Source organism: Salvelinus sp. IW2-2015, linkage group LG36 (genome assembly GCF_002910315.2).
Source record: "Salvelinus sp. IW2-2015 linkage group LG36, ASM291031v2, whole genome shotgun sequence".
Taxonomy (NCBI): Eukaryota; Metazoa; Chordata; class Actinopteri; order Salmoniformes; family Salmonidae; genus Salvelinus; species Salvelinus sp. IW2-2015.
In genome coordinates this window covers 11867245-11876445 of record NC_036875.1, presented here as the reverse complement: position 1 = coordinate 11876445, position 9201 = coordinate 11867245, and the positions used below count along the sequence as shown (strand labels likewise).

The following is a 9201-nucleotide window of genomic DNA, read 5'->3' as shown; positions in this document are numbered from 1 at the left end:
AAGGAGCCTTTTGGTCCTAGACTTGGCGCTCTGGTACCGCTTGCCGTGCGGTTGCAGAGAAACAGTCTATGACTCGGGTGATTGGAGTCTCTGACAATTGTATGGTCTTTTCTCTGACACCGCCTATTATATAGGTCCTGGATTGGAGGAAGCTTGGCCCATTGATGTACTGGGCCTACGCACTACCCTCTGTAGCGCCTTACGGTCAGATGCGCGAGCAGTTGCCATACCAGGCGGTGATGCAACGGTCAGGACTATCTCGATGGTGCAGCTATAGAACTTTTTGAGGATCTGGGGAACCCATGCTAAATATTTTCAGTCTCCTGAGGGGGAAAAGGTTTTGTCGTGTTCTCTTCACGACTGTCTTGGTGTGTTTGGACGATGATAGTTCGTTGGAGATGTGGACACCAGGGAACTTGATTCTCTCAACCCGCTCCACAACAGCCCGTTGATGTTAATGGAGGCCTGTTCGGCCCGCCTTTTCCTGTAGTCCACGATCAGCTCCTTAGTCTTGCTCACGTTGAGGGAGAGGTTGTTGTCCTGGCACCACACTGCCAGTTCTCTGACCTCCTTATAGGCTGTCTCATTTGTGTTGGTGATCAGGCCTACCACTGTTGTGTCGTCAGCAAACTTAATGATGGTGTTGGAGTCGTGTTTGGCCCACAGTCGTGGGTGAACCGGGAGTACAGGAGGGAACTAAGTACACATCCCTGAGGGCCCCAGTGTTGTGGATCAGCGTGGCAGACGTGTTGTTGCCTACCCTTACCCTTATACCTCTTACCCTTACCTGGGGCGGCCCGTCAGGAAGACCAGGATCCAGTTGCAGGGGAGGTGTTTAGTCCCAGGGTCCTTAGCTTAGTGATGAGCTTCGTGGGCACTATGGTGTTGAACGCTGAGTTGTAGTCAATGAACAGCATTCTCACATAGGTGGTCCTTTTGTCCAGGTGGGAAAGGGCAGTGTGGAGTGAGATTGAGATTGCGTCATCTGTAGATCTGTTGGGGCGGTATGCAAATTGGAGTGGGTCTAGGRTATCCAGGAGGATGCTGTTGATGTGAGCCATGACCAGCCTTTCAAAGCACTTCATGGCTACCGACGTGAGTGCTACGGCGTGGTAATYATTTAGGMAGGTTACCTTCGCTTCMTTGRGCACATGGATTATGGTGGTCCGCTTGAAACATGTAGGTATTACAGACTCAGAGGTTGAAAATGCCAGTGAAGYCCCTTGCCAGTTGGTCCGTGCATGCTTTGAGTRCACGTCCTCGTAATCCATCTGGCCCTGCGGCTTTGTGAATGTTGACCTGTTTAAAGTTCTTGCTCACATTGGCTACCGAGAGCGTTATCGCACAGTCATCCAGAACAGCTGGTGCTCTTGTGCATGCTTCAGTGTTGCTTGCCTCAAAGCGAGCATAAAAATAATTTAGCTCGTTTGGTAGGCTTGCGTCACTGGGCAGCTCGCATCTGGGTTTCCCTTTGTAGTCTGTAATAGTTTTCATGCAATGCTTTATTATAAACATTTTTGTATTTTTTTTTTTCTTATGCTTTCCGGTACCTCGGGTCACCCCCTTCTCGTGCTCACTTTTTGTTTTCCCTCCCGATTTACAAATTAAGAACTGCAACTGTTGCTGTATGCTCCAGGGTTTMATTTCTTCACAAGCATATCTCCATGTTACTGTGGTAAGGGCAACAAGAGAAGGAGTCTCAATACAGTTTCTACTGAACCTCATATAATATACTGTACATAGCCATAACCTTACTTTTATGATCATATCCACATAGTCTCATATCAACTTGAAATGCTGTGATACATGGGGTGTTCTTTATATCAAGGGCATTTGGAATGTGTATGACTGCCTGTCTACAATAAAACAGAAGACATTAKTTCAAGAATCTGTTGGCTAAATGAGATGATACTGACCCCTAGAGGGCATATTTGGGCCACTCTGAACAACCAAAATAATGCATAAAAATGATTGACMATATTATTTGTTGTCTTATTTCTGTCTTAATGTCCTCCTGCATCAGTTCTCAGATAGGAAGTAAATGGTATAGCAATATGAGTTGCTTGCCAGGTGTTGTTGTCTTTGAAAGGACATATAGGCCTATATGTAATCAACCAAGATGATTTCGTAATAGAGATGTGGAGTGCCCTCTTCAAAAGAACAGAATGATTTGAAGAGTTTCATTCCAAAACGCTATATACAGTRGGGCAAAAAAGTATTTAGTCAGCCACCAATTGTGCAAGTTCTCCCACTTAAAAAGATGAGAGAGGCCTGTAATTTCATCATAGGTACACTTCAACTATGACAGACAAAATGAGAAAATAAAATCCAGAAAATCACATTGTAGGATTTTTTATGAATTTATTTGCAAATTATGGTGGAAAATAAGTATTTGGTCAATAACAAAAGTTTTATCTCAATACTTTGTTATAACCCTTTGTTGGCAATGACAGAGGTCAAACGTTTTCTGTAATCTTCACAGGGTTTCACACACTGTTGCTGGTATTTGGCCATTCCCATGCAGATCCCTCTAGAGCAGTGATGTTTTGGGGCTGTTGCTGGGCAACACGGACTTTCAACTCCTCCAAAGATTTTCTATGGGTTGAGATCTGGAGACTGGCTAGACCACTCCAGGACCTTGAAATGCTTCTTACGAAGCCACTCCTTCGTTGCCGGGCGCGGTGTTGGGATCATTGTCATGCTGTGAAAGACCCAGCCACGTTTCATCTTCAATGCCTTGCTGATGGAAGGAGGTTTTCACTCAAAATCTCATGATACATGGCCCCATTCATTCTTTCCTTTACACGGATCAGTCGTCTGGCAGGAAAAACAGCCCCAAAGCATGAGTGTTCACCCCCATGCTTCACATTAGGTATGGTGTTCTTTGGATGCAACTCAGCATTCTTTGTCCTCCAAACATGACGAGTTGAGTTTTTACCAAAAAGTTATATTTTGGTTTCATCTGACCAATGTGTAACGGGCAGCCTTCCTCCTCTTCACGAGAAGAGGAGGTGTAGCAAGGATTGGACCAACACACAGCGTAGCCAGTGCTCAACATGTTAATTAAACGATAAACAGTGAACACTTACAAATACAAAATAACAAAATGTGGCAAACCGATACAGCCCTATCTGGTGCAGAGAAAATACAAAGAACAGGAAACAACCACCCACAAACCCCAACACAAAAACAGCCACCTATATATGATTCCCAATCAGAGACAACACAAAACACCTGCTCTGATTGAGAACCATATTAGGCCAAACATAGAAACAGACAAACTAGACACACAACATAGAATGCCCAACTCACGTCCCTGAACCAACCAACTAAACAAGCAAAACACACAAGAACTATGGTCAGAACGTGACAATATGACATTCTCAATCTTCTTCTGGATCATCCAATGCTCTCTAGCAAAACTTCAGACGGGCCTGGACATGTACTGGGCTTAATTAAGCAGGGGGCACGTCTGGCACTGCAGGATTTGAGTCCCTGGCGGTGTAGTGTTGTTACTGATGGTAGGCTTTGTAACTTTGGTCCCAGCTCTCTGCAGGTCATTCACTAGGTCCCCCCGTGTGGCTCTGGGATTTTTGCTCACCCGTTTTGTAATCATTTTGACCCCACGGGGTGAGATCTTGCGTGGAGCCCCAGATCGAGGGAGATTATCAGTGGTCTTGTATGTCTTCCATTTCCTAATAATTGCTCCCACAGTTGATTTCTTCAAACCAGCTGCTTACCTATTGCAGATTCAGTCTTCCCGCCTGGTGCAGGTCTACAATTTTGTTCTTGGTGTCCTTTGACAGCTCTTTGGTCTTGGCCATAGTGGAGTTTGGAGTGTGACTGTTTGAAGTTGTGGACAGGTGTCTTTTATCTGATAACAAGTTCAAACAGGTGCCATTAATACAGGTACGAGTGGAGGACAGAGGAGCCTCTTAAAGAAGAAGTTACAGGTCTGTGAGAGCCAGAAATCTTGCTTGTTTGTAGGTGACCAAATACTTATTTTCCACCATAATTGCAATAAATTCATAAAAAATCCTACAATGTGATTTTCTGGATTTTTTTTTCTCATTTTTGTCTGTCATAGTTGAAGTGTACTATGATAAAATTACAGGCCTCTCTCATCTTTTTTAAGTGGGAGAACTTGCACAATTGGTGGCTGACTAAATACTTTTTTGCCCCACTGTATACATTTCAGAAATGTTGGTCAATTAGCTTTGTTGTTTAAAGAAATTATGAAAGAGATTAGTGTGTTTTCTCTCTATCTAATTATGGCATGGGATGTTCAATGACATGTTATGTATTTTTAAATCCTATCACTGGTGGTGTTTCATTTCAGAGAGATTCAATCATGTTCTCTCTTGCGGTCGCCTATATATCCACCTTCAACTCTCCAGAGAAATAAGTAGACCTGCTAGGTTTAACACAGTCAAATGCAACAAATAACTACTTTTTTTTWATAAACAAATGATAGATCTGTGACRTCAATATTTAAAAAATGTTTAAAATAATAATTCAATACAGTAATATGTATTTCCCCTAAGTGGATAAAAAGACGAGAAGTCTCTATCTGGTTCCGTTTCAGAGATATTCATGGTTCTGTATAGAAGAACCGGTCGCCGGAGGGTTGTGGCCCAAACCGGAATGAGAAACCAGGAGTTTCCTACCACATSAACTCTAGGGTGGAACCAGGTCATTGCTGTAAATGAGAATGTGTTCTCAATCAACTTACCTGGTAAAATAAGGGTWAAATAAATAAAACAATTCMAGCTAAACAATGGATATACAGCGTTTTGCAACAAAACAATTATTTCACACACATCTAAAATCTATGAATAAAACATTTGCAATCTTTTACACACACATGAACGTACCCATAAGAAATCATTTCTGATAAAAAACGTTCTTTTTTTTTATATAGCGTTTTGGAAATAAACTCTTAATTTGTACTGTACCACCCACCCACTATATTACTGTGGTATATTTCTTATACCACGATGAAGGTGACTGCAGTTGTAGCAACAGATCACAATGTTTATGCTTGTCTCAATGTCACTCATGATCATGTCACGCTGCCTGGTGAAAGTGTATAAATAGTCTAAATAGTCTTCTCACGGGGGTAGAAGATATGTTCATGTACATTTTAGAGGACAGAATGGGTGTCACTTCAAATAGAGGAAAAGGCTGATACTTCAGTCATGTTCTCTGGGAAAACAAGACATGTTTATTTACATTGCTGAGATGTGTTTACAGAGCTAAAATAGCTTACGCATTCAATMAAATTTGACTGAAGAATCCAAAAAAATCAATGAACTGCAGTAAATGTCTGTGGGCCATCAGGGCGAACATGCTGCCATCTTGTAKTGGAAAAGGACCTGCAAGTGCCGCAAGAAATGTTGACCAAGATGGGGATAGAAACTTGCTTGAGACAAACCAGCTGCTTCTGCGATGTGGTATCCCCCAACATCCTTGTCTCTTCTACCGTTCCTCTCCGTGTAGGTAACTCGCCTCCATGTTCTAGTAGGCCTATAGGGTTCGAAGTGGGTGCCGTTTTTTGGAGGTCGCTAAACTGGTAGTTCAGTCGGCCTACACTAGCCCACTTAATCACTTAATCTATAAATTATCTCAGGCATCCCCGTTTCAAMGAGAAAATCATCACAATYTATATTCTGCCACCACACGAGGACGCTAGCCTACCATGACCGTCTCCCAGAGGGCTACAGGCAGTAGTAGTATATGTCAATCATAACCTCCACGCCCAAAACCAAAAGGTGAAGAGAAAATTCTCAGGATCTGACATCCTCTCATCCTCAAATTTTCATTGCAGTGACGTTTAGGCATACACCTCAATCTGGTGAGTAGTRGCCTAAAATGTTAAGAAGGCTGTGTGTGTGTGTGTTGGTCTTTTTTTTGCATGTTTCTTTTTGGGCGCAGACAGGTGGCGCACAGATGCCATGATGTCCTATACTTATCGTTGAAATATGATCCTGTAAAATAAAACGTTTGTCTTTGAAATATTTKAAAACAAATATAATCTTGAACCATATAAATTGAATTCGAACTCCCTTCGGGTCTAATGCGTAAAGTGYGCGGTCATATTAGTAGACGCAAAATGTACATTTACGCACGTATCTCATGTTCGGAATTAACAGAGGCTGTTTGGWCTTCCAGAAGGTTTTTCAAAGAGCAGGTCTCTATAACAGATAAATAACTGCTAAATGTTATATTTGACAAACATTTGTTATCCCATGTTCTATAGCCTATGCTTTAGAAGTTTAGTTTACGATATATTGTTAAATATTTTTTACGTTTGTCAATCGGTGCAAGGCAAACAAGCGGGATAAGTAAATAGTGGAGTCTGACAATCTGTGGAGTTGTCAGACATGCACACAGTACTCATTGGCTGCCTCGGAAATACCAGCTCTGCCTCCCACGTGATACTGGATAAATGCCCGCCCGCTAGCATCCTATAGCAGACAATCACAGACCACTGAGAGAGGGACACACCTTCGTCGTTTTTAGGTAAAGTTCATGGGGATGCCATTTTACACTCAAAACTAATTTAATCTACGAGATTTAAGCATTCTYTGCAAATTGACGTGTTCAATTGCATTGCTTCAACCACATATACTTGCSCGACTTTGCCGATAAAATGACTGGAGTTTTTGACAGTCTAAATACAGATATGCATTCGAACCAGATTACCTCGAACAGTTACCACAGCTTGCACAAATCGCAGGAATCCCCGACTCTACCAGTATCGACCGCGACGGACAGCAGCTTTTACAATAGCCAACAGCCTGGACACTGCGCAGGGTCTCCATATGGCCAACTCGGGACTTACCAGTACCACAGCAGTGGTATGAGCAGCGTTCAATACAATAACAAATCATACGATCTTGGTTTCAACTCCTCTTATGGCACCTACGGCTCCTATGGTTCGAGTTCTTCACCGACTCCAACGGATGCAGGTAAATAAAATCGCAATGTTTTCCTATTCGTATTCTATTACATGTAAATTCTACTAAGATCAAAAATGGTATGCATTTTTAATAATTGTTCTTACMTGTATTTCTCAGAAAAAGAAGAAAGTGAACCTGAAATCCGAATGGTTAACGGAAAACCAAAGAAGGTCAGAAAACCTCGAACTATTTATTCAAGCTTCCAACTGGCCGCTCTTCAACGGAGATTCCAAAAGACACAGTACTTGGCTTTACCAGAGAGAGCCGAGCTAGCAGCCTCAATGGGCCTTACACAAACCCAGGTTAGTGCAACTCTGCAATGCATCCAGTTTCTGTCAAATCCCCTATCAGTCTGTGAATATTATGCYTAGCTACTTATTTTATATAAGCATGACATTTAACTTTGGACTGCTATTTATATTTATCCAGCATTTGTTGTTTATAGTTTGGCTCTTGTTAGGATACGTTTTGAAATAAGCTGTAGGTTTAGAACAATAGTAACAGAGTTCCTTTTCAGGTGAAAATTTGGTTCCAGAACCGTCGCTCCAAGTTCAAGAAGTTGTGGAAAAGTGGAGAAATCCCCCCTGAGCAACATGTGGCCTCCATCGAGTCTCCCCAGTGTATCTCTCCACCCGCCAATGCCTGGGACTTTTCACAAAATCAAATAATGAACAATGTAAACTCCAGTTTACCTCAGAGCAGCAGCCCTCAAAATACGACTGCGCCTTCTTTCTTGGCAAACTATTCTTGGTACTCATCAACGAACTCTGCAACACATCTTCAGTCTGTCCCGCGTGTCCAGAACCACCACAACTCCGCCTTGAGCGCTGGGACAATATTTTAATACAATTGACTCTTACTCGGAGAATACTGGTGAAACATTTAAAAAAAGTTCATGATACATTTTCACAGACCTCACAAAGCGAACTTTATGCGCAACGTTGGCCAACTTCATGTATAGGTGCCAGGGTAATTCAGAAGGTCACCGTCCTCACACCGGCAAATGGCAGACTACAGATTTGTACAGTTATTTTTGTATTTATTTATTTTGTTTATTTTAATGGATAAAATGTATGAACCACTAATATCTAGAGCAATCACAGAGTAAGTTGCTTTCTTTTAGCGCGGGCGTTACTTTTGCATCAGTGCAGGTAAAAAGTTGATTGCAGGATGTAAACAACTGTCACATCTAGCACAATTTGCAACTGTATCGTGCCTTTTGAAAATGACCTCAGTTTTGTTGTATGATGAGATCAATGTTTTACATGCACCCAGATTTCTATAGGGCCTATTCTTTACTCTTGATTTATTTTGTAAGGTGTCAGAATTCGTCTTTGAGCATATTTCATAACATTCTTTTCATATTAAGTCCTGTCATTTTTTTCTTGTTGATATTAGGGCCAAATACCTTCTAATCCTTCGTAAGCTACTGATTGTCCCATATTCTAATGAACTTGTATAACATTTTGATGGTATATTGTCTTTAATTTATTTTTATGGTTAGCAGTGTTTCTTTTATAATGATATGATAAGGCGTTATTTAAATAAAATATGTTTTCTGTGTACATGGTGTTTTTCTCAATTTTAAGAACTGTGAAGAAATGTGTGTACTAAGTGAGAAGTGGATTTATTTTTGCATTGAAGCTTAGCCCGGTTCTTTACGTGTTTACAGCCTATCAATAAGCATACTTCAATGCTTTCTTATTTAGCCTACTGAGAGAAGAAACCTACTCCACCTCCATTCAATACCACGGCGCCAGAAGAGTTCTCCATCCGTCAAAGACATGTTCCTGACCCTTGTAAATCTTTCAACGTAGCTCACAAAATTTGATGAACGTCGCAGGTATGGGCTCGACAAGCTTTTTCAAAGACGTAGCTTAAGTCATAACCATATTAAAATACCACCATTTGGTTTTGCATTTGTATTCTTTATTAACTGCAAATTGTTTCGTCTTAACTCATGTTTTATAAACGCGTTAAATCTAGCTGGGTATGTTTCTGGGAACCTGATAGAGACAAGATGATTAACAGWGCCGGGGGCGCAGAGAGAGCTGGAGTATTCAAAGGCACGCAACACGCCGTGGCATGCAAAAGGGAAGATGAGGGCGTATGACTGAGCTCAACCCCTCAGACTCTCTGGAGTCAGAGCGCCGCTCTCCAGACGTTTTATGAACTCAGTCCAATCAAAAAACTAGACCCAAGACCGCCTGAAGCTAAACAACATGGAAACATTTCTCAC

The 9201-nt window shown here is 41.7% G+C and overlaps 1 protein-coding gene across 1 annotated transcript; it reads left to right on the top strand.

Moving 5' to 3' along the window:
* Positions 1 to 6480: 6480 nt before the first annotated feature.
* LOC111959896 (homeobox protein Dlx2a-like) lies at positions 6481 to 8250 on the top strand. The gene is made up of 3 exons (XM_023981734.2): positions 6481 to 6971; positions 7080 to 7264; positions 7480 to 8250. Exons 1-3 carry the CDS (start codon positions 6653 to 6655, stop codon positions 7804 to 7806), a joined length of 831 nt encoding a protein of 276 aa, XP_023837502.1. The 5' UTR covers positions 6481 to 6652; the 3' UTR covers positions 7807 to 8250.
* The last annotated feature ends 951 nt before the right edge of the window (positions 8251 to 9201 follow it).

What these genes read in the sequence shown, in the direction of transcription:
- LOC111959896 (XM_023981734.2), top strand. Translation starts at nt 6,653, where the DNA reads ATGACTGGAGTTTTTGACAGTCTAAATACAGATATGCATTCGAACCAG. An exon ending in ACCGACTCCAACGGATGCAG is followed by an intron (nt 6,972 to 7,079) that starts GTAAATAAAATC and finishes TGTATTTCTCAG; the next exon opens with AAAAAGAAGAAAGTGAACCT. An exon ending in TGGGCCTTACACAAACCCAG is followed by an intron (nt 7,265 to 7,479) that starts GTTAGTGCAACT and finishes GTTCCTTTTCAG; the next exon opens with GTGAAAATTTGGTTCCAGAA.